At 52.4% G+C, this 21,044-nt stretch overlaps 11 protein-coding genes and 1 non-coding gene across 12 annotated transcripts; 3 read left to right on the top strand and 9 right to left on the bottom strand.

Moving 5' to 3' along the window:
* Positions 1 to 238: 238 nt before the first annotated feature.
* On the bottom strand, positions 239 to 3,218 carry BO72DRAFT_476675 (uncharacterized protein; the record flags this gene model as incomplete). Its single annotated transcript, XM_040947399.1, has 3 exons — positions 2,782 to 3,218; positions 1,969 to 2,681; positions 239 to 262 (listed from the first exon to the last, which is right to left on the bottom strand). Exons 1-3 carry the CDS (start codon positions 2,900 to 2,902, stop codon positions 239 to 241), a joined length of 858 nt encoding a protein of 285 aa, XP_040802394.1. The 5' UTR covers positions 2,903 to 3,218.
* A 784-nt stretch (positions 3,219 to 4,002) lies between these two features.
* BO72DRAFT_338637 (uncharacterized protein) lies at positions 4,003 to 4,254 on the top strand (the record flags this gene model as incomplete). The annotated part of the gene is made up of 1 exon (XM_040940586.1): positions 4,003 to 4,254. A coding segment is annotated over one exon (252 nt), but the record flags the coding sequence as incomplete, so codon positions are not given.
* Positions 4,255 to 4,480: 226 nt separating this feature from the next.
* On the top strand, positions 4,481 to 5,016 carry BO72DRAFT_72505 (uncharacterized protein). The gene has a single exon (XM_040950646.1). The coding sequence runs from the start codon at positions 4,657 to 4,659 to the stop codon at positions 4,927 to 4,929; it is 273 nt and encodes a 90-aa protein (XP_040802392.1). The 5' UTR covers positions 4,481 to 4,656; the 3' UTR covers positions 4,930 to 5,016.
* A 161-nt stretch (positions 5,017 to 5,177) lies between these two features.
* BO72DRAFT_343339 (nucleotide diphosphatase) lies at positions 5,178 to 5,981 on the top strand (the record flags this gene model as incomplete). Its single annotated transcript, XM_040940638.1, has 1 exon — positions 5,178 to 5,981. A coding segment is annotated over one exon (804 nt), but the record flags the coding sequence as incomplete, so codon positions are not given.
* An 87-nt stretch (positions 5,982 to 6,068) lies between these two features.
* On the bottom strand, positions 6,069 to 6,553 carry BO72DRAFT_72456 (uncharacterized protein). The gene has a single exon (XM_040950645.1). It carries the CDS (start codon positions 6,358 to 6,360, stop codon positions 6,118 to 6,120), a length of 243 nt encoding a protein of 80 aa, XP_040802390.1. The 5' UTR covers positions 6,361 to 6,553; the 3' UTR covers positions 6,069 to 6,117.
* BO72DRAFT_447050 (CybS family protein) lies at positions 6,238 to 7,556 on the bottom strand. Its single transcript, XM_040944442.1, has 5 exons — positions 7,242 to 7,556; positions 7,056 to 7,073; positions 6,797 to 6,863; positions 6,614 to 6,733; positions 6,238 to 6,549 (listed from the first exon to the last, which is right to left on the bottom strand). Exons 1-5 carry the CDS (start codon positions 7,390 to 7,392, stop codon positions 6,384 to 6,386), a joined length of 522 nt encoding a protein of 173 aa, XP_040802389.1. The 5' UTR covers positions 7,393 to 7,556; the 3' UTR covers positions 6,238 to 6,383.
* A 462-nt stretch (positions 7,557 to 8,018) lies between these two features.
* BO72DRAFT_t96 lies at positions 8,019 to 8,091 on the bottom strand. The gene has a single exon. It is a non-coding gene; the product is annotated as a tRNA-Thr (tRNA).
* Positions 8,092 to 8,228: 137 nt separating this feature from the next.
* Positions 8,229 to 10,226, bottom strand: adB (adenylosuccinate synthase ADE12). Its single transcript, XM_040944441.1, has 4 exons — positions 9,939 to 10,226; positions 9,778 to 9,846; positions 9,210 to 9,661; positions 8,229 to 9,149 (listed from the first exon to the last, which is right to left on the bottom strand). Exons 1-4 carry the CDS (start codon positions 9,979 to 9,981, stop codon positions 8,439 to 8,441), a joined length of 1,275 nt encoding a protein of 424 aa, XP_040802388.1. The 5' UTR covers positions 9,982 to 10,226; the 3' UTR covers positions 8,229 to 8,438.
* A 733-nt stretch (positions 10,227 to 10,959) lies between these two features.
* On the bottom strand, positions 10,960 to 13,717 carry BO72DRAFT_467679 (DnaJ domain protein; the record flags this gene model as incomplete). The annotated part of the gene is made up of 4 exons (XM_040946852.1): positions 10,960 to 12,205; positions 12,264 to 12,345; positions 12,448 to 13,563; positions 13,621 to 13,717. The coding sequence occupies 4 exons, from the start codon at positions 13,715 to 13,717 to the stop codon at positions 10,960 to 10,962; spliced, it is 2,541 nt and encodes an 846-aa protein (XP_040802387.1).
* Positions 13,718 to 15,245: 1,528 nt separating this feature from the next.
* Positions 15,246 to 17,269, bottom strand: BO72DRAFT_447046 (putative JmjC domain protein). Its single transcript, XM_040944440.1, has one exon. The coding sequence runs from the start codon at positions 16,951 to 16,953 to the stop codon at positions 15,304 to 15,306; it is 1,650 nt and encodes a 549-aa protein (XP_040802386.1). The 5' UTR covers positions 16,954 to 17,269; the 3' UTR covers positions 15,246 to 15,303.
* Positions 17,270 to 17,341: 72 nt separating this feature from the next.
* BO72DRAFT_447045 (GTP-binding protein Obg) lies at positions 17,342 to 19,295 on the bottom strand. Its single transcript, XM_040944439.1, has one exon. The coding sequence runs from the start codon at positions 19,137 to 19,139 to the stop codon at positions 17,436 to 17,438; it is 1,704 nt and encodes a 567-aa protein (XP_040802385.1). The 5' UTR covers positions 19,140 to 19,295; the 3' UTR covers positions 17,342 to 17,435.
* Positions 19,296 to 19,835: 540 nt separating this feature from the next.
* On the bottom strand, positions 19,836 to 20,612 carry BO72DRAFT_72348 (uncharacterized protein). The gene is made up of 2 exons (XM_040950644.1): positions 20,479 to 20,612; positions 19,836 to 20,387 (listed from the first exon to the last, which is right to left on the bottom strand). The coding sequence occupies exon 2, from the start codon at positions 20,309 to 20,311 to the stop codon at positions 19,880 to 19,882; it is 432 nt and encodes a 143-aa protein (XP_040802384.1). The 5' UTR covers positions 20,312 to 20,387; positions 20,479 to 20,612; the 3' UTR covers positions 19,836 to 19,879.
* Between the last annotated feature and the right edge of the window lie 432 nt (positions 20,613 to 21,044).

Raw genomic sequence — 21,044 nt, 5'->3', positions numbered from 1 at the left:
TTTTTCACTTTCGTGTTGCTGCGTGGGGACTGGGGTTGTGTTCTCAGGTGCATAAACAAGCCAGTCCCAGAAAGCTAACAGAGACGAGCGAACGCTGCCCCCTCTGCTTGAATCCACTGCCTGGCGGGTCCTCTGCACTTGGCCCCCAGGTGACAAAGCAGTCACGTTTAGGTCACCGCTGATTGAGTGCCTAGAGTGTCCTTGTCCAGGTTCAGGAGCTTGATTTGACTGGATATCGTCAGTGACAATTTCTCAAAAAGCCCTACACATAGCGTCTACATACGTTTGAGACCGGAAGCAAAACCGAACGATGCGGCAATGGCAGTTCTCCATGCTTCGAGATTCTACCGGTGCGTCTCGGATGATGCCCCTAAATCATCCTGTTAGTTGCTTGTGTCTCATCACATCTTCCAGTGATTGACCTTGAGTTTCTTGATCAATTGGCCTCTTCTTCGCAACTTGCTGACATAAGGACCTAGGCTTTGACGCAGGCTCTTCTTCGCAGGAGATCTGGGAGGAGTGTTGCACACGTTCTTCCCAACCTTAGTCCGCACGTCTGAGACTACCCTCAGTATGCCTGGCCTTGGGTCAGACTGCGACGCGTCCTTCCAATGCGAAGAACTGGGGCGAGTGTGACTGTCTGCTTCAGGAGTGTGATGCACTGTCCAATTAGGAGATTGTGGAGGAGTCACTGGGCGTATAATGTCACGCTCCACGGTGAAATCTTCTGAAAATCCAGCGAAGAACGGAACCCCGCTGTCCTCGAAAACAGAATCAGGCGGACTCGGGCAACACTGAGCTCTGGTTGTCCCTTGATCCTCTCCTGAGACACTGGGAAGCACAAGTGCTGACACAGTCTCGTTGTCTTCAAGTCCAGCCATTGGATGCATTGTCATGAGCCTGCGGTATATAGCCGGCGTTGGTGAGCATGTGTCATATGGGTAGGAGCCCCGTAGGGACCTTGGGTTAAACATGATGCACGTATGCCAATCCCAGATCCAGATCACAGGAAAGACACCAGTTCTGCGTCCTGGTCTTGTCAAGGCGCGAAGCCTCTTCCTGGATTCCGATTTGGCTGTTACTCTATTCCGGACTCAGGGTTAGCATCTACCTGATATCATGCTGAATGACTTCGAGAATGAGATGCAAAACATGACCGACAAATTTCACTCTTCAACAACACCAAAGAGTTACGAACCCTCACGCTAGACGCGTGCAGTCAACTTTTGAGGTATACAGTGCACTCACCAGAGAGAGGCTTCAAGTCAAAGGAGAGTTTTGTTGGATATGTGTTCAATGAAGGGTAGCAGGGTACGATGGTAGGTCTTTTGAGGAACTTCGGATGAGGGGGATAAAGAAGAATGAGGGTGAAGAGAAGAAGAGATTATGATTGCTGAGGTGACCAAGTGAGAGACAGAACAAGCTCTCTTCACTGTGTTGTATCCAGAAACAGCCCGTTACCCAATTGGGAAACGCGCGAGGTTTAAGCCTGGGCGCCTGAGGCACGAAGCAGGCACTGCAGAGCATTTCAGAATATGCCAGGAAATCTATCAGTGCTGTAGTAAGTGCATTATGCTTTGTCTATGCTACAGTGCTGTTCAGCAGTGTAGCTCTTTGGCCCAGGGCTGTTATAAGGCATAACGGGAGCTATGCTTGGCAGGCACTGCAGCTATCCATGATGGCTTCTCTATATCCTAATATAATGCAAGATACAAATAGTACTAGAATTGTTATGGGCGGTGTTGACCACAGCAGGCTTTTCAACGGATATGCCTGTCAATGTGGACGTTTGCTCTAATTCCTTTCTGCATACTATGAATCTTATATAAATCAGGAACGTTAACAAGAGCACTCATTTACTATGTACGCTACCTTGAGCTATTGAGCTATTGCAGTTTCAAGTAGTCATCTTAGGAGCAGGATCTATAGACCGCGTTTCCGTTTGCCTGCCTGAAGGGGCAAACCGACGCCAGCCGGTTTCTGCGCACCAGTCGCATCGCTCGACCACTCACTAATTTCCCACTCGACGGTCGTCGAGTGGTCGTCGCTAACACCCACCCCGCGTCTTGTCTTCATCAAACGGCCCAACTGGCTACCTTCGATCATTTCCTCGAACCACGGTATCCCGCCGAAGGTGCCTTGCCTGTAGCTCCGTGAGAGACCAGACCCATCGCCCCCCGCGGCAGCAGGAATGACTACACGAGTCGAAGTGGGACGGTCACTGGACGCTGTCGCCGGAACAGCAACCACCTTGCCTTCAGATTCGAGTTCCTGCTCCGCTTCCGCCTCCTCCTCTTCCTCGTCCGCGTCTTCCACTTCAACCTCGCCAACTCTTAGCACTTCCTCAACTTCGTCGTCCTCCTCTTCATCTTCGTCATCAGAAGAAGGGACAGCTGGAGGAAGTAGATCCAGATCCTCCAGCTTACGTTGATGTTCGCCGAAAAGACTACCCAGAGACACACTCATGAAATCCGCCTCATCCCGGGGCACCTCGCTCCAGTATGTGAGTGGGGTGCCGCAGAATCCGCAAAAGACCCGCTGAGTGTGAGGCGCATGGTGCGGGGAGAAGATGCGTCGGATACTTGCATGTGTTTCATCGGGAAAAAAGGATTGCGTGTGGGATTGGTACCAAGATAATGGGACGCGAAGCCATGCCGTCAACGGTGAGCCGTGGAATCTTCCTGGAACGATGTCAGTACTTATTCCACCAAGAAGCTATCACTTCATCCGAGGCGGCACAACCTCCAAAATAGCGCACCGCCGCAGACCGGGAAAACTTACGGTTGTCTTGACTGGAGTCAAAGTAGACGTGAGCATGGTCGGTAACATCATCAGGCAGACGAATCAAATATTGATTGCGGCCGCATTGGCAAGATCCGCGTAGTGGTACGTGCTCAGCCATGGCTGCTGAAGCCGTGTGCGCCGTTGATAAGGTCTACCTGATTGTAGAAGCCTTCACGTTGAGACCGTAGTGCGAGTATGAGGTCATATATTGGGGAATTTGGGGTCCAACCAAACCAGATCAATTGCTGCAAGGTTCGCAGTCAACGTGATGGGATTGATGACAGGAAAGACAGGGGAGGCCGATGCGCTGGGCGGCGGGGGGAGCCTTGAAGAAATAGGCATGTATCGAGGGGCTCTGAGAGGGTGGCATGGTGAAGTCCACAGTTGATCTAGAAGCAACCTGAACCATCGATGACGTTTATCGGCTGCCCGTGGAGACATCCGGAACAATTGACCAGTTGGCGCTCTGCCGCCGGCCGAAGAAAAGGTCAGGGCTGGTTCCAGGGCCCCAGGCACATCACCGGCTTGTGCCTGAGGAACAAACAACCAACCCAAATGTTGGGTCTTTCTTCTCTCTTTCCTCCCCTGGTCCAGGTCCAGAATTCATGGTCAATTTACCCCTGGGAGATCACCAGAGACATCTCTCTTCACGAGAGAATAAATCCTCAATCGTATCCATTTCGCATACGAAAGGCCGAGCTCGCTTCAATCCCATCATCATCTAGTCGACTCGAGTCTAACTTATACTTCCCCACGGGTAACTACTGTCTTCCGTCGCAGCCAAGCCACAACCGCCCCCAGTCCGGCAGTCCGTCACATGAAAATCCGACTCACCCGCACACGCACATGATAATCTCCTTTTCCCACGAACCTCAGGACCTCAAACAATAAAACGCGTATAACTCTCTTACACCAATCTCAGGCATCTGACGTCTGAAACCCATACTGCAGCTGAAACAAGAACGGAAGGGGTGAAAGAAAGAAAGAAACTAAACTCCCTTGAACCCTAAGAAACGCATAACCTCCCCCCTCCCCCCCCAAACTATGCCATCTGCACGCCCACCTGCCTCCCTGGCATCCAGCTCCTCCGAAACCTCCTACTCCCCCTTACCGAACAGCAGCGCAACGGTACCCCGCAATGAACCCGAGGACCGGTCCCCTTCAACCACCCCAGCCGGCACCTCTGCATCCAAACCCACTGCTGCTGGCGCGCAGGAGAAGGAGAAACCGCGACTGACGGAACAAGAGAAAAAGAACAATCATATCGCCTCGGAGCAGAAGCGCCGCGCCGCGATTCGGGAAGGGTTCGATCGTTTGACGGAGCTTGTCCCTGGCCTGGAGGGGCAGGGGCGCAGTGAGAGTATTGTGCTTCGGAAGACGGTGGATTTCATCCAGCTACAGCTCCAGGAGCGCCAGGAGTTGGTGGCAGAGATTGAACGCCGGGGCGGGCATATTGACGATGCCTTTCGGGTCTGACCTACGTGGTTGACTGACTGTATATGAGCGATGCTACTATTCATGACGATGACGATTACGATGATGATACGGGGGAGGGGGGAAAGGGCATGATTGGGAGATATGGAGCAGCTTCCGCTCTATTGGGTACCAGAGTCTGAACATCAAGGAGAGGAAGGTGCAGTCTGGAACTGCTCGCTTGCTCAATGTTCCAGTGTGATGCTATAGGAGAACTTGGTTGCACAGCCTTTCTGTTCGGCGCGTCACGGTTTGGTCGCACCTACTGGGATCTCTTATCGCATACGACGCTTCTTCATGATGTGGAATTGTATGGTGTTCGGCGTCAATATTGATTCCTAGCTTGGCTCTGGGTAGGGCATTGACGCTGTGGATCACAGATGAGAATCGGTGGGTTTCATGTGGCATTTTCCGAAGGTATTTCTCTTGAGGATACAGCTGTTCTGTTGCAGGTCAACAGATTGCCCAGACCATGATATGTCCTTAGTGCAATTCAGAGCAAATATGATCATCTTACAAGAGCAACACCGGCGAAAGCGAGAACTCTCCATTCACTCAATGATGCACCCATTTAGGAATACTCCGCAGCATGGGAGATCGCATTCAGATGTAACACGACTTGAGTGGGACAGCAGCCCAGACAGCCAACCCCTTGCCTGTTGCCTGCATTGACTGATTGATAGTCCCCCCCCTCCCATCCATCTGCCGTGATTGACCGCCTAGATGTGGACGATTACCAAAAGCTTCAAAATTCGTCCGAATGTGGGAAACGCTCATAGCCAACTTGGGAATTCATCTGCACACCGTCTAATACTTCTTTCAACCTTTCTCTCCTTCTCTACCGCTATACCTTTTTATCTCGGTTAGAAACACCATACCACTCGCCGCCTAACCCCTCCCCCAAAAGAGGAGAGTCAAAAATGTCCGACAGCAAACAATCCCTCCTCAACAACCCCACGGACCCCTCCGACCCCCCACCGGCCTACGACGACACCACCCCGATCACCACAACCGCCACGAAACGCATGTCGTCGCTCCCGCGGCCCCCGCCCCTCTCGCTCCCCATCCTCAACCACCTCCGCAGCCAGCGCGTCATCCTTGCCTCGGCCTCCCCACGGCGCCGCCAGATCCTCTCGCAGCTGGGCCTGCCCAACCTGGAGATCATCCCGTCCAACACGCCGGAAGACTTCCCGAAGACGATGGAACCGTTCGAGTACGTTCTGGCGACGGCGACGGAGAAGGCGCAGACGGTCTACCGGCAGGAGATCATGAACGAGGCCAAGGGGGAGCCGGGCCTGATCCTCGCGGCGGACACCATCATCGCCGACACGGCGTCGGGCCGCATCCTGGAGAAGCCCCGCTCCGAGGCCGACCACTTCGCCATGCTGAAGGCGCTGCGGGACGTCGGCGAGCACAAGGTGTACACGGCGATGTGCGCGATGGCGCCGCTCGTGAGCGCCCGCGACCCCGGGTATGCGCTGGAGACGGCGCTGGAGGAGACGGACGTCAAGTTCGATCAGGGGGTGACGGATGAGCTGCTGTGGGCGTATGTGCGCACCAGGGAGGGCGCGGATAAGGCCGGTGGGTATGGGTTGCAAGGGTTGGGGTCGATCTTAGTCGAGAGGATCGAGGGGAGCTGGGATAATGTGGTGGGGTTGCCGTTGCGGTCGGCGTTGCAGTTGATGGAGAGGGTGGTGGCCAAGGCGGATGATGATGATCGCTTGTCCGGTGGGGAGGAGGATTTGTTGGAAGATGAGGAGTAAGTTGGTGGAAAGGGCTATCGGTTGTTTGGACCAACCGATTTGTTGGCAATTGGAAGAGGAACACACATGTTCGAGATATCTACGTGACTTACTTGCCTTACTTTGACAGGGCCATACATACAGTTGAATCTTGCGCTGGGCGTTTAGATAACAATAGAGAGAGAGAGTTACAGGTCAAGAAAAAAAAAGAAATTAATGGAATAATCTCAAACCAGATCAATGACATACACAATACACTCATTTTATGCTCCAGGGTAGTAAAGATTTCAGTACTGGCATCTACCAGAGGAAAAAGAAGACAGCATATACATAGGCAAAACGCCTTCAACAAAACAAACATCAAACAAGAACACCACCCCGAATTTATGCCTTCCACACCCTGCGGATAGCCTCCGTCACACCAACATCGTTCGTCTCAAACTCGTACAGACCAACGGCTGTGCCGAGCGTGAAGGCACGCAGCAACCACTTCATGAATGCGGCAGTCTTGGGCACACGGCGGACAGGGAAGTAATCAGTGATAGAGGCGCTAAAGAGCGAGGGTTAGCTTCCTGGCTGGTTCGGGCAAAGACGACAATATAACAGGAACGTACTCGAAACCGATGTGAGAGTGAACGACAATAGCGGAGCAGATGACAGCGTCCATGACGGGGCTCACAGAGCCGGCGGCGAAGGGAGCAATGCAGAGAGGGACGAGGGAAGCGGAGACGAGTCTATACATAAATGATCAGCGCTATGTTCCATTTTTGTGATCCCGGGTACCCGAATCGACGCACCTTTCAAAGGTCCAGTGGTAGCTACCGTGGACGGGGTGGGAGTGAGGAATGGGAGCAGGGTCGTTCACTAGAAGTCGAGAAAGAGCCAACGTTAGAAAAGTCATGTCCTTCGAACTGTCCATGGTCGTCATCGATGCGCTGCGGAAAATCGAAGGTTTCTCTTCGATGGACCAGAAGCTCTTCAACGGCCAACAAGGCCATCTTCTCATCGCACACCGAATTCAGGCTTGAGGAAGGTTAATTGATAAAAATAACATACTGGTTCCCTGGATGGACTCTGTTTCATAGATATGTTAGCATCACCATATATTTCATGAGTTCCAATCGATCGCCCCCTCCCCATGTCTATCCCCCACAAAAGCTCATCCATACCCCCGCACAATCTCTGTGGACCGCCAACAATCACACTCAAAACGTTTTCTCGGATAAATCCCGGGCGACTCACGAGGCAGAGGAGGCAGAATCTGCTTGTTGGCAGAGGCATGGAAGGCCACGACCTGCGACACGCCGGCGGCATTCTTGGAGGCCCAAGGGGCGCGGAAGGCCGACAGGCAGGACTGCCGGAGGAGGGGCGACTGGCGCGCAATTGAAGCCATTGTGATAATCTAGGAGGGGAGAGTCGGGTTGCAACGAAGAAGGAGGGTGAGAATCGGTGATCGCGGTTCGACAGCGCTACAGCGAGACAAGAAGTTGAAGTTGAGACTCGAGGCTCAGGATGGAACCTCGGGAGTCCGATCGGGAAACGGTCATCACATTGTCGGATCCGTGATTGGTGCGTCGCTCTCCGCCCAGCCGAAAATGGCCGACACCCGGCAATACCATCTACAGCTGGAAGAATGTGCAATGATGCATGTAAGATGGGGTAAATCAGCTTCTCCTCCTTTGTAATCATGTGGGCTGCTCTGACGCCTGGTAACTACAGAATGCCCCTGCTAAGTCAGTGGAGGGGCGTTGGGGTACATACTGGAAAGGCTGTGGGAAAGAGAATGCATATATTTCTGCCTCAGGCGCAAAAGCATTATCGTTTCCCGAAGCAGCCGACGAGGAGAGATTATTTGAGCTCTTGGGACATAGGTTGATTGATCATATGCGAATCGATTGTACTCTTATCTGGCTAATCATGGAGCAAAAAAAAAACGGTTCAGCTCTGCGAACGTGTACGCTGATGTTTAACGCTATCTTTTGAGGTAGGAAACGAAAAATGGCAAAAAGACAAATGCGATGCACCCGATGGGGATTGAACCCATGACCTTCGCATTACAAGTGCGACGCTACTACCACTGAGCCACGAGTGCAAGGATATTTACTTTGTGCCTAGACCTTAGCATCCATAGATGCTGTACCTTTTACTCCCCGCATTAGGTCTATCCATCCAACAGGAAAAGCTCCAGCACGTAACTACATCGTTGTTTGGCCTTGTTTTACTGGTGATCCGATCTGAAAATGTCTATGAAATGGAAATATTGTACTCTAGTTTTATCTGCGACCAGCCGTCTACCGTTTTACTGTAGTAGACAATAGTACAAATCATCCAGAATAGAAACATACATGGTAAAAGAAATAAAGGTACTGGGTGCTTGAGGATATTATACGAGAAGATGAGAATAAACAACCAACCGGTTCAACGACCAGAGCGCGGAATCTACTCGCGGGCGATCATGTCGTCACGAGCAGGGCCGGTACCGATCCACTTGACCGGGACCCCACCAAGACCGCGCTCGATGTACTCGATATAGGCACGGGCGTTGGGAGGCAAATCCTCATACTTCTTGATGCCCATGGTCTTGGTCTTCCAGCCAGGAAGAGTGACGTACTCGACCTTGACCTTCTCCAAGACCTCGGGGTCGGCAGGCATGGTGTTCTCCGTGCGGGTACCGTCAGGAAGGATATAAGCAACACCGACCTTGATCTCGTCAAAGTCGTCCAGAACATCCAACTTGGTCAGGTTAAGAGCAGTGTAGTGGTTGATGGCCTGCGAGTAGCGGCAAAGGACCATGTCAAACCAACCACAGCGACGGCGGCGACCGGTGGTGACACCAAACTCCTTACCAACACCCTGCAGCTTGTCACCGAATTCATTCAACTGCTCGCTGGGGAAGGGGCCCGAGCCGACACGGGTGGTATAAGCCTTAACAACACCAATGATGGAGGTGATGCTGGTGGGGTTCAGGGACAGAGCCTGGACAGCACCACCCAAGCCGGTCGAAGAGGAGGTCACGAAGGGATAGGTTCCGTGATCCAGATCAAGCATCAGAGCATTGGCACCCTCAACCAAAGTGTTGGAGGCATCCTTGTATTTCTGCAGGAAGGCCAATTGGTCGACAATGTAGGGACCCAGGCGCTGGCGGTACTCCTGTCAACGGGCCGTCAGCATCATCGTCCGCACGAAGCTCCAACAATCACCAAAGCCTACCTTGAAACGTGCAAGCTCCTCCTCAACGTCGTAATCCAATTCGCCGAAGCGGGCAGTATATCCCGCATGCAGTGAACGCAACTTGCGCTCGAAAAGAGGCTCGTCCAAGATCTCGCCAACACGGACACCGCGACGCGCAGCCTTGTCACTATAGCAAGGACCGATACCCTTACCAGTGGTGCCGACCTTGCGACCACCGAGCTTGGCCTCTTCTAGGCCATCCACAACGGAGTGCAGATCGAAGCAGACGTGAGCGCGGTCTGAAATGAAGATACGCTTTCCAGCGGTGGTCAGACCCTTAGTCTCAATAGCCGTCAGCTCCTTGAAGAAGCTGGGAACGTGCACCACAGTTCCTGCACCAATGAGATTGACACAGGAGGGGGAGACCAGTCCGGAAGGTAGAATGTGGAAGTCATAAGTCGTAGAGCCATGAACGATAGTGTGGCCCGCGTCTAAGTGCGTCCAATGTTAGATCGCATTGCCATCGATCGCCGGTGAGCGCGTTTGCATGGGGACAAAAAAAAACAAGTGAGAGCCGTGACAAACAATGAGAATAAAAAAAACTTACTGTGGCCGCCAGCGGCACGGCAGCAAAGCGTAGCTTCCTGCGCGAGCATGTCCGTAATCTTTCCCTTTCCTGTTTTCAATCGAACTGATGTCAGCGTGCATTTATTGCTGGCAGGGTGGATACCGCAGGAGATGCAGACTGGCAGCGGTGTTTTCTCTCACCTTCATCACCCCACTGGCTACCAAGAACAATTGTGACACCCATTGCGAATGTGTTGTTTTTGTGATATCTGAAGATCTAAAAGCAATTGAATACTTCGATCGTTAGGACTCCTTGAAACTGCGACAAGGGACTGAGATGGAGGGAGGAACGTCTGGAGGCGGGGCACGATAGTGGGTATGCGGATGAGTCAACGGATGAATCCGGCGTCAGTTGGACTGGCAGAAAAAAGGGATTCTGAAGAGGGGTTGATTGTGGTAAGAAGTTAAAGAGCACCAGAGGATTTCTAGCGTATACCAGAGGTGACTGGAGCAGCGGCGAAGAGTTCGCGACCGTCAAAGACCAAAAAGCCGAAAAAAAGAAACGGAGGGGAAGGTCTGCGGAGGGGAAGATGATATATAGCCCGGCACTCTCACTAACCTGCTGGGCGGGTCTGCCGGTGACTCCTCGATCGGTGCGTGCCCATTACCGCGGGCACCTGGTACCATACCGTACCCCAGCAACCTGTGCCGCCCGCACTCTTTCCTAGCATCATGCCCCCGTTTGCCGGTAATTTCATGTTACCGTCTCGAGCCCCCGCGGCGGGAGACCCCGCCGTATGCGGTATTTGCTGCTCGGGAGCCCAGTGCTCTCATCCTTTCCTCTGGCTGGTCGGGGACTTCCGACCGGTATCGGGATAGAGTTAGGGCTTGGGGCTCGGGGCTGGCAAGTAGGGCCTCTGCAGATCACGAATCGTGAATGGGTGATTACCAGCAGGAGACGAAAATAATCCAAAACAATCTCAGAATAACATGAAACGGATCACCTAGAGCTAGAGTTAGAGTCGAAGGTTGCAATCCAAGTACGCTTCCCAGGATATATCCATGGCCTTGGTAGAATATGATACACGGGATATCATCAAGTAACTAACAATCACTATAACGCCAACGCCCTAGTCCAATGCATGCATGCGTGCGACGGTCGCTGAGAGTGATGCTGAAATGTGGCCCAATACCTCATAAGTCATACTCTGCCCGTTGATCTCTATAGCATCTTGCCCCCCGAAATGACCCAATCGCGCAAGTCTCCGAGCTTGGAGATGCAGTCGTAGTGCAATTCCCGCGCTACCTCCCAGTGTTTCCAGACCCTAAGATCCTGATCCAATGCGAGCTTGTACGCATTGTATCCTCCCTTTGCGCTGCCTGCCACCATGGTGTCACTGTTTACTCCGTCTAGTCCGTCCTCTGGGTCTAGCTTGACCTTGGCCGCATCCCCAATAGCACCGATCCAATTTGGAGCCATCCCCGTCTCGGTGGCCTCCTGGCGTGCATTAAAATGCTGTAACATGCGACGATTAAAGGCGTTCCATTCAGACGTGTATACCGCCATCTCTGCGGTGTAACGCTCCCACGCTGCGCGAGATAAGCCCATCTGTGCGGAGCCCGCACTGAGAGGGATCAGTTCAGGCATAGTCGGCCGTTTTGGCGGTCGAGGCAGGTCCAAGTCGCGAGGACGGGCGTTGCGCACCGTCGTCTTGGGGAAATTGGCACGGGATTCGAACGGCAAAGTAACATGGATGTCCTGAAGGTCTTCGATGCCACCGTTTGTGGTTTGTGTGAGAGGAACCGTCTTGCTCAAGTCCTCTAGGTTAAAGTTCTTGGCGTTCTCGTCCTTCTGCTCTTCATTTGAAACTGGCTTGGCCATTGGTATTGTTTTGTTGGTTTTCTTCGTCTCATCCGATCTTTCCGTGGTCGTGGGAGGTGGCGTGTCATCAAGATCCATTGCTTCTACGCCCGCGTCCCCCGCTTTGGCTGTTTCCGGGGTGGTATCCCCGTTCAGAGTTGTTGCTATCTCGTCAACTTCTGCCGTAACAGTAGCTGGCTTGGGAGTAGGCCGCGTCTTGGTCGCCGTCCTTTGCTTGCGGGGACTTCTCTGTCGCTGGGCAGAGGCCGTCTGTGTCTGCTGAGCCCCTCCATTCTTCGGCTCGAATGACATGTTCTTGAACATCTCCGTCCATTGATCAGCAGGGAACCCAAACTGAGCGAAGGAAGTCGGCTGCTCTGGTTCGGGGATAGGTCCCTCATGATCGGGCGCATCGGCAGAGTGTCCCTTCCTTTCGGTGTCATCTCGAGTCGCTGATCGTCCTCGTCCATCCAGATTTTGAGCAGCACCATCGAAGAAAGCAGCTCCATTCCAATTCTCGGCAAAGAATGTGTTTCGCAGCTGCTCATGACTACTACTCTTGAAGCTTCTGTTTGGCGGGACGCCATTCTGCTCGGATTCTTGTTGTCTATGCGCCAAAAGTCGTCAGTTCAGAGATCCAAGGGTCCCTCAAGTGTGACACATACGAGTTCAGTGGGCTGTGAAAGCCAAAGATATTAGGCGTATCGAAGGGGTTGTTTGCTGATGTGGTATCGTTCGCAGTCGACCCTGCTCACGTGTCTCGTTAGCACTCACGAATGCCATAGAAGACATCCCTCTGCTATTTAACAAATCACTCCAGCACAGTTCTAGGGAAGAGGCGAGACTCACCGGACCTGGTCTCCGGGGTCTGCTCTGTATGAAAAGCAGTGAACTTCTTGTGAGGGTGGAGCCGGCTTTTGGGGACCGCCTTAGGCTTCCGTGCCAGAAACTCTTCATCGTCGTCCTCGTCAAGATCACTAGAACTACTCGTGAACGAATAGTTTGTGTTCTTATCTGCCTTGAATTTCGGGCTAGCGCTACGATAACGTCCACCTTCGGGAGGAGACGGGCTGGGTGGGTTGGTCCGGGAGCGAGGTTTGGGACTTTCAGTAGAATCCCGCGTGCTCGCAGAGCGCCCAAGGTTGGCGCTGTCGAAGAATGTTCTCTCTCCTCCAGTGCTAGCATACCTACTTCTCATTCGTTCGAATTCAGGCGTATCTGTCCGGTTAGTGGCGGTCTTCTTCGCCGTCGGTGACGGCGCAGCTCCGAAGTACGTGTTCGAGGTCTGTGGGCGCTCGTTTCGACTTGTGTATGAGGAAGTGTGTGTGGCCATAGGCTCATCGCCGCCCGCGGCGTGCGGAGCGAACCCCTGCTTCTTCTTTTTGGTCTGGGCCCGTGAAGCCTCTGGGCTCTCCGACTTATTGGATGTCCTGAAGTACTCGAAAGCGGACTTGGGCCTTGCCGACTGCGCATTTGCCTTGGTGGGTCTAGGCGTGGCTCCGTTGTATCCCGCGCGTCCGGTACGGGGGTCAAATGATGACCATCCGCCCGGCATGCCGTTTCCCTTCATATCCTGAAAGCCTCGATATGCGTCCGCCCTTGTCTGTCCCTCATCATGCGCCTTCTCCCATGGCTGTTTCGGCGCCGCGCGTGCATAGCTGGCATAACGCTGGGCGCCGCTCGAGGGCGCCGCATGGAAGGACTGTGGACGTGTCGTAGAATGTGGCTTCGTAGGTGCAGGTTTTGAAGAATATGTGGAGGCTTGAGGAGTGGAAGTCGTCTTTCGAGGCGTAGTGCTCTTAGCGGGGCCATAAAATTTGCCGTACCCAGCGCGCAGTCGGTCCGTGTCATACCGCAATCGTTGTTGGGGGTCGATGAGGATCTCATGAGCCGCTTGGATGGCCTGGAACTTGGCGATAAAATCCACCTCGCGGCCAGGATTCCTATCGGGATGGTACTTCAAAGCTGTCAAGGGTTAATACAGCACTCCTAGCCAGGTTGACAACAAGGCCTTGTTCTCACCTAATTTTCGAAATTGCCTCTTGATATCCTCCGTCTCTGCACTGGGAGTGAGACCCAAGTCCGCGTAGTAGTCTCTCCGCACGTCTGCCTTAACCATCTTGAGAGGACGGCTGGGCCTGCAATTGTTTGCTTCTCGCCGAAGGACTGTGTGCCACTAGAATCACGCCAAGGCTTGACCGTGCTGTACACATGACCTCTCGCGGCGAGCAAAGGGCTAGATTTCGAATGGTCCTCCAAGTAAACGAGCGGCAAAGAACCGACTAGAGATATATAGAAGGAGAGGGGAGAGTGAGGCGATTTGGCGAAAGTTTGCAAACGAGGGATCGAAGTCGAGTTCTATCGGCTCGGAGGTTGCTGAGGGGAAAGGGGACAAAAACAAAGCAATCAATTCGTCGCTGGTTAGCCTTAGAGGCCCTAGTTAGTGCCATGCAGGATTAGCCCAACCCTTGGAAAATATTCCAATATATGTAGCAGTACAAGAGATAACTACTTACCTCCTGCGTCTCTAGTCCAAGGCTGGGGGGGCAGCCTCCTTGATGGGCGATTCAATGAATTCAACAAGAACTTTTTTTCCCTATCGGACAGCGCGCCGCGATAAAGCGTTCCGAGCGAACATGATCTCCCGGAGCAACAATACAGTACGATCATCCACTTCTGGCTCCACAACGACCGACCATTCGAGGTGGCTATTTTGGTCAGCAAGGAAAGAACGAATGCACCGACAGAGCTAGACACAGCTATCGTCAATATAGCACAGGTAAACAGTGAAGTATCTCGAAGAATAAAAAGAACGGAGGAAGGAAGAAAGGAAGAAAGAAAGAAAAGAAAGAAACCTCAAGCAAGGCACGCGAGGAAGAAAACACGAGACGAGACAGTATTGGAGGGATTGGACGGAAAGCAGTTCGACCTCAGCTCGTTTCAGTTTTGGAATCATACGTTGGACTTGTTGTTAAGTGAGGTATAACTTATCAGTGAAATCGATGTAGTGCATGCAATCGGAAGAGAGACACAGAAACTGGAAAGAATGGGAGTCAAACGCTTGTACCTGGACCTGGATCAAAGGGACTCCGGGGTAGTAGTAGTAGTAGTAGTAGTAGTAGTAAGAGTGATAGTAGTTAGTACCTGAAGAAGTCTGGGTGCCCTGGGCAAAGTTAAACAAACATTCACACCTTAACTAGCGTTACCTACCTTCCTTAGTCGGGGACTTATTAAGGTTGGCTTACTTCTAAGTTAGTAGTTACTCCATTTTACCACCGCCAACTCATTGAAACCGGCTTCATCATTTGCTGCCCAATTTGGTATCCTGACTTGGCCTCACCTTTGCTCCACACTGACACCGAACTTTGCTGACCACCCCACTATCTACTTATCTATCGATCTACCTATCTATCCATCCATCTCACTAGGTAGTATTCCTTTGTATGCCGACCTATTTTGACTCTTTTGGGTCGCATTGGTCGCATTGCACCTTATATCCTATATCCTCCCACTCTCGATGGAAACCATCATCCGCTGTTGCTCCTGGATGAGACTCATGACGGTCGACTTCGGCGAACACCAGAGGGATATTCTGGAAGCTATCAGGTCTATGGTATCTCCGCCTGCTACATCATGATCCTTTAGTGGGCTTGATCTAATTTGTATTTGCCTTTTGCTACCGATCTAGGCATAGGGGGCAATTGACTATTCCCACCAAAAACTAACGCTGATACCTCCGTGTAAGCTACGAACATAATGCCACCAGCCCACAGGTATATACAGGCACTCGCCCTCCTTGATGATAGTCTCGACGTACTCTGCCTGCAGGAATCCCGGCCATAGGTCCTCCCACTGTTCAGCCTCGGCCGGGGACATTTCAATGGCTGCCAGATCCACCTGCGAGGTATTCGACATGTCAATCGCTTGAGACTGCTCATCTTCCCTCGCGGTCATCTCTGGTGACGAAGAGTCTTCTCCGTTGATGGATGCAACTAATTCCCTTTGAAGTTGGATGTCTGCTTGCCTATCGCCTTCATTGGAGATCTCGTCCGATGATCGATTCACAGCCTCCTTTCCCTTAGGATAGATCTGCGAGGCGGGCGTATGAGGCGAGTAGAGTCGAACGTACTTTGCGCCCACTACTTGAACAAAGATGTTATGATATGGATCATGGTGCAAGGGTGAAATGGTCCACGACGGACCGATCCAGGTATTGATGTAGGGACCACTTGAATCATCGTTCACAGAGTCATCGCTTGCGGATTCGGTCTCCACAGCGCTGGCATCCACCTGCTCCGAAGCATAAATGTCTGTGTTCGTGATAGTTGCTCCCTGTTCAGCCTTTCTCTTCCTGGATTCCTCCGCTTCCAGCCGCTTCTTGAGATACACGGGTGTACCTGGCTCCGGCCCCGGGGGATTGACATAGCAGTAATCAGGGATACAGATATCGTTTCGCAGAGCTGGAATTTGGGTCAGCAGGTCATGCTGTGCCAGATAACCGGTGGGGCCATCCTGATTCCGGTCCCGATCCAGGTAACCGTCGACGAACTCGCTAAAGGGGATAATCTGCTGGCCCCAGTCGTCATCCGTGTAGGCTCTACCAATCTCCACGGGCACGAGCCTTCGACCATTGAACGTGCGATCATCCCAGTAAGCACGGGAAGACCACGGCCGGGTCGTCAGGGCAGGCCATTGTTCCACTGCATCAGTGATTACCATGGGAGTTCGAGATTTGTAGATATGCGCTCTGAACTGCTCAAACGACAGAGCCGAGACGCGGGGAATGGGATGTTTTATTTGGGGTTCTGGTGCTGCATCCGGGGAGAAGAGAGGATTGCGCTCTGGTTGTTTAGGTGCTGCATGCTGCAGTGCGGATCTAGTGGATGCTTGGAGAGCATTGATCAGGGTCTCGATAAGATTCTCGCGCAAGGGCGCGCCAGTCATGATCAATGCTCGGTCGAGCAAGTGTATAGTGGGCGTAAGCCACGGAGCTTTGGAATCAATGCGAATGTCCTCATCACCTGCATGGTTCCTAAGTTTATAGAGTAGGCGGTAGTAATAAGACTCGTCCAAGTGGGCCGCGGCAGGAAATACGAGATTGGTGCAGACATTGAGGCAGGCCTTCAGGATGCTGGCATCCGTGTATAGCCGACGCCAGCACACGTCAACATCTTTGAAGGGAAAGACGCGTAGGTGGGAGTCTGCTTCCTTGATTGCACCTTCGGGATCCTGTAGCAATACTTTGGAGAGGTCCTTTGAACGACCTGCGCGGCATCTCACAATGGGATCGTCCTCGTCAACTCTCCGGATGGACGTGATTGCGTGGAGGATGACTTTTGGAAGTGAGGCATTCATGGCATCCGAGATATCCCTATCTCTTTTGATGAACATCAAAAGATAGTGCGATCAAGGCGAAGGATTAGAGATGTTACTGGCCAAAGGTGGAGGAGGTTTTTTTGGTTTTGTATCCAAGGTTTCTTTTGGCGGTGGCCCAGCGCCGCCGCGATGTTGAACCCGTTTCCCGACTTCCTTTTTTTCTCCTTGACGGGCCGCCCGACGTCATGCGGGGACACTCAACACAACATTTCTGTGCAGAAGACGGCGGTCTTCGACCTCGAAGTAGACTGCACTGGAAACAAGATATATGATGAATGTTCGGGAGAAAAGCACAATGGATAGCAGAAATAGTGTAGTTGCAAGCAAGGAAAACAATTGGCATAGCATGAGGTTTTCATTTACTTATTCTATATTTACATACATGCGTCCGGCCAGCTAGCGTGCTGTGATCTACATACTATCTGCACAGACGTCCATATGAGCTTCTGCCAGTCACATAATCAACCGAGCAGTTCCATCACTAGTCGGGGGATGCGGGCAACTCCTTCACCCTTAATGGCGCTCACGGGAACAGCGCAGACTCTTTCTTTCCACCCTTCTTGCAGTCCACCCGGGTGATCAGCTTCGCCCTTTTCCACGGCGGCAAGATAGTTCCGCAGCGCTTGAAACTGCTCCTGAGTCTCTGGGAGGTCGGCCTTTGTGGCCACGACAAACCAAGGCTTGGTATGGATCGGTGGCATCTTAAGCTCCGGGAGGGAATTGAGGTCTTGCTTGGGACTGGTGGAACTAGTCTCGGGAACCACGAAAGTAGGTTCTGGCGCTTCCTCCGACGAGAAGAAATCCGGTAGCTCGTCTACTGGTGCAGGCCATGCAAGTTCCTCAAGTTTCGAAGCATGTTCTGCTTCACGCATGCGTTGATATTCACCAAGCTCAAGCCATAAATTCTTGAGACCTTGAATGGGATCACCGGCACTAAGGTCGACGACGAATGCAAGGATACCAGCTCGTTCGATATGTCGCAGAAAACCCAATCCTAAGCCGCGATCAAGGTGAGCACCTTCGACCAGGCCCGGTATATCGGCAATCGTAAAATTCGTCCGCGGCTTCCGGCCTTCTAATTCGACCAGAGGTCTTCCCTTGTGATTATCTATGACAACCGTACCGATATTTGGTTCAAGCGTCGTAAACTCCCAATTCCCGACTCGTGTGCGACTGTTGGTCAATGAGCGTAACAAAGTGCTCTTTCCAGCATTAGGCTTCCCCACCAGTCCAACATCCGCAAGAAGCTTGAGTTCGAATTCAAGCTCCAGACGCTTGCCACCTTCCCCTCTGGACGCGAACTTCGGTCGGCTCATTGCGCGGTGCGCGAAGTGCGGGTTGCCCATCCCACCCACACCACCCGCCGAAAGCAACATCGGTTTATCCATATGACGTGAGAGATCAAGACTGATGGGCTGTTTGGGCTCCAAGGACGCGATGTGCTGCCGCCGCGGCGGACTTTTCGGAAATACCGTAGTCAAATAATCGGACGGATTGGCTCCGGGGTACAAAACCCAACGATCGCGGCGAATCGATGTTATGCCGAACTCCTGCTCTTCCATCTCCTCCGCTTCTTCAGAGCCCTTCATGCGTTCGTGTCGCTGACGTAGTTCCTCCTCCGCGACCGGGTCGTACCGATCGACTTCGCGTACGACCGTACCAACAGGAACCTGGAGGAGTACATCTTCGCCGCGCTTGCCGCCCTTGCTCTTTCCCTGTCCGTTTTTGCCTCGTCCCGCCTTGATGACACCTCTCCGGGCGAGCTTGTGTAAGCTGGTCAGGCCTTCAACGGCCTGGATGTAGATGCTTCCACCGCTGCCGCCGTCGCCACCGTTCGGTGGGCCTTCCTCGACATACTTTTCGCGAAGAAACGAGACGCACCCATCTCCGCCTGAGCCTGACCATATCGTCGAGCGACACTTATCTTGGAATATAAACCGAGAGTAATCGTCCGGTAGAGGATTGAGATGGGAGGTTTCGAGAGGTTGTTGGTCGGGCACGATGGCTTGGCTTATGGGTCCTTGTGAATCAGGGTTGGTGCTATTGTGACGTTGGCAATGCCTCAGCACGCGAGCTAATGCGATGGGGGCTTGATGTAGTCGGGCCGACCGCTGAGCGCCTGAAAGTGGAAATGAGCGTAGGATGCATGTTCGTTGAGCGGCCATGATGAGCGTTCGAAAATACTAGCGGATGTTGTTCATTGTCAGACAAACACTTCACACTTGTGGCTGAAGAGATTGTACGATCAGTTGCAATTCATCTTCTCCTTTGCTTGGGAGAGCTATGAATCCAGTTGCAGATTTGTGATGCGTGCTTGGAGATCGGCAATGGTCGATGCGTATGACTTCAGTGTCGTAGGCGAGGAAAACTGACGATCATGTGACGTTATCGGCACATGATGATAAGATATCTCCGTATTTGGAGCTTTTCTCCGCTGATGGTTTGCGCGGGTGTGCTCCTCGTTTGTAGAGCAGCTAGACAACTCACCAGTACGATTGGATTGTCATCCTCAGGCCTTGATTCAAACTGATATCTGAGCTTATACACGGAATACATGTGCATCTTGCAGCATACAGGCCTATGGGCACCCGTCAGCATGTGCACGATGCTCACGCTGCAATAATGGATATATATCGGAGTGGACGAGTGCCTGGGATATGCACGACACAGACAATGCCCACAAATCTTCAAACTTGTCAACGGGCAGTGAAAAAGCCAAAAGCATCACCTGAGTATACCCAAGCGAGTCTCTTCAGGCCATTACTCAAGAAGATGAGATTGTTGCAGAACGCCGATCCAGATTTCCACAAACCGTGACTTGGAAAAAGGTAAGCAATCCTGTGTACATACAGGGTACTGCTGCGAAAGGTGAAGACATATAGGCTCAAATAGCCAAGCCTCTCATCTACAATTGCAGGACTCTCACCTCAAAATGCGCTCGCATCTCTCCTGGCATTTTTTCTCTACGCTTAACTTCCAACACCAGGCTTAAGGCAGGGGGTGGGCTTTGAAAACTCGTTGGGTCACTAGGCTGGGAGAAGTTGCCTTCGCGGGCAGCATCGAGGTGGACTATGCAGGACGGCATGTCTCGTCTGCACACCGTCTCGAGACGGCATTGAGGCAGCCACATGCTGAAGGACCCGGAGTCAAGCCGTGGTCGTAGAAGTAGCCATGATAGCCAGCCAGCAACCCCTCCCTTATCCAAGCATCGGCCAACCGGTGATAGTATGCATGGCTCCAACTTAGTGTTCAGGAAAGAAAGGAGAAAGTCGATTATCATTGCAGCGACGCCATCAATAAATGGCAAGTGAGTATTCCCGCAGACCTCATAGAGCATTCCAAGTCCACCAGTTGGGACCCGAGAACCTGAGTGAGAGAGCTACCGAAGTCGTTGAACACGCAGGTCGAAAAACCTGTGGCGCAAAGACGCACAAGTTAGTAACGGGTTATGATCCCGGTAAATGGAATTGGGTCTGCAAATAGAGGCATAGGGGGTAAACATACGAGATGCATGGCAGCAAGCCCTACGTTGCTGTTGACGAGCAACAAAGGAAGTGTCTCAATTCTTGCTTCATTGCCATCTTGACAAATGACCGTGACCGGTAAGCTGACAGCACTGGAACTGACAAGCAAGTCCGAGACGCTTATGCTGAGTGACACAATCTCTACTCACCAAGGACGCAAGAATGCGCGCGCGCGACTCGCGCTCTGACTAATCCCTTTCGAAGGATTGATTTCGAACAATATAGCCCTGCGACAGACTCGCTCCCCAGCACCATAGCAACCAAGCCACATGTATGCTGCACAAAGGGTCAGGATCTATGAGATTCTCAGATTGGTTGGTGAGTTCAAGTGAAGGCAGCTCCTCGTCTTTTTCCTGGAATCTGGACTGTTCCCCAGAGTGGCAAAGAAGCGACAATAACATTGTGGGCCCGACAAGTGGGTCGCAGCTTTGGACGTGTCATATTTGACTTGGGCCAATAGACAACGTAGACCGGCGGGACAAAGAGACAAAACTGCAGCACTGGGCAGATAAGAAAGAAACCTCTATGCGGGCAGCAAAGAGAGTC

The sequence above is a fragment of the Aspergillus fijiensis genome (assembly GCF_003184825.1).
Source record: "Aspergillus fijiensis CBS 313.89 unplaced genomic scaffold BO72scaffold_17, whole genome shotgun sequence".
Taxonomy (NCBI): domain Eukaryota; kingdom Fungi; phylum Ascomycota; class Eurotiomycetes; order Eurotiales; family Aspergillaceae; genus Aspergillus; species Aspergillus fijiensis.
This window is presented reverse-complemented; position numbering and strand designations above follow the sequence as displayed.

What these genes read in the sequence shown, in the direction of transcription:
- BO72DRAFT_72505 (XM_040950646.1), top strand. Translation starts at nt 4,657, where the DNA reads ATGTGGCATTTTCCGAAGGTATTTCTCTTGAGGATACAGCTGTTCTGT.
- BO72DRAFT_72456 (XM_040950645.1), bottom strand. Translation starts at nt 6,360, where the DNA reads ATGTTTGTTTTGTTGAAGGCGTTTTGCCTATGTATATGCTGTCTTCTT.
- BO72DRAFT_447050 (XM_040944442.1), bottom strand. Translation starts at nt 7,392, where the DNA reads ATGGCTTCAATTGCGCGCCAGTCGCCCCTCCTCCGGCAGTCCTGCCTG. An exon ending in TACCACTGGACCTTTGAAAG is followed by an intron (nt 6,734 to 6,796) that starts GTGCGTCGATTC and finishes ATTTATGTATAG; the next exon opens with ACTCGTCTCCGCTTCCCTCG. An exon ending in CACTCTCACATCGGTTTCGA is followed by an intron (nt 6,550 to 6,613) that starts GTACGTTCCTGT and finishes CTCGCTCTTTAG; the next exon opens with CGCCTCTATCACTGATTACT.
- adB (XM_040944441.1), bottom strand. Translation starts at nt 9,981, where the DNA reads ATGGGTGTCACAATTGTTCTTGGTAGCCAGTGGGGTGATGAAG. An exon ending in TAGCCAGTGGGGTGATGAAG is followed by an intron (nt 9,847 to 9,938) that starts GTGAGAGAAAAC and finishes GATTGAAAACAG; the next exon opens with GAAAGGGAAAGATTACGGAC. An exon ending in CCGTGCCGCTGGCGGCCACA is followed by an intron (nt 9,662 to 9,777) that starts GTAAGTTTTTTT and finishes GGACGCACTTAG; the next exon opens with ACGCGGGCCACACTATCGTT.
- BO72DRAFT_447046 (XM_040944440.1), bottom strand. Translation starts at nt 16,953, where the DNA reads ATGAATGCCTCACTTCCAAAAGTCATCCTCCACGCAATCACGTCCATC.
- BO72DRAFT_447045 (XM_040944439.1), bottom strand. Translation starts at nt 19,139, where the DNA reads ATGGCCGCTCAACGAACATGCATCCTACGCTCATTTCCACTTTCAGGC.
- BO72DRAFT_72348 (XM_040950644.1), bottom strand. Translation starts at nt 20,311, where the DNA reads ATGCTCTATGAGGTCTGCGGGAATACTCACTTGCCATTTATTGATGGC.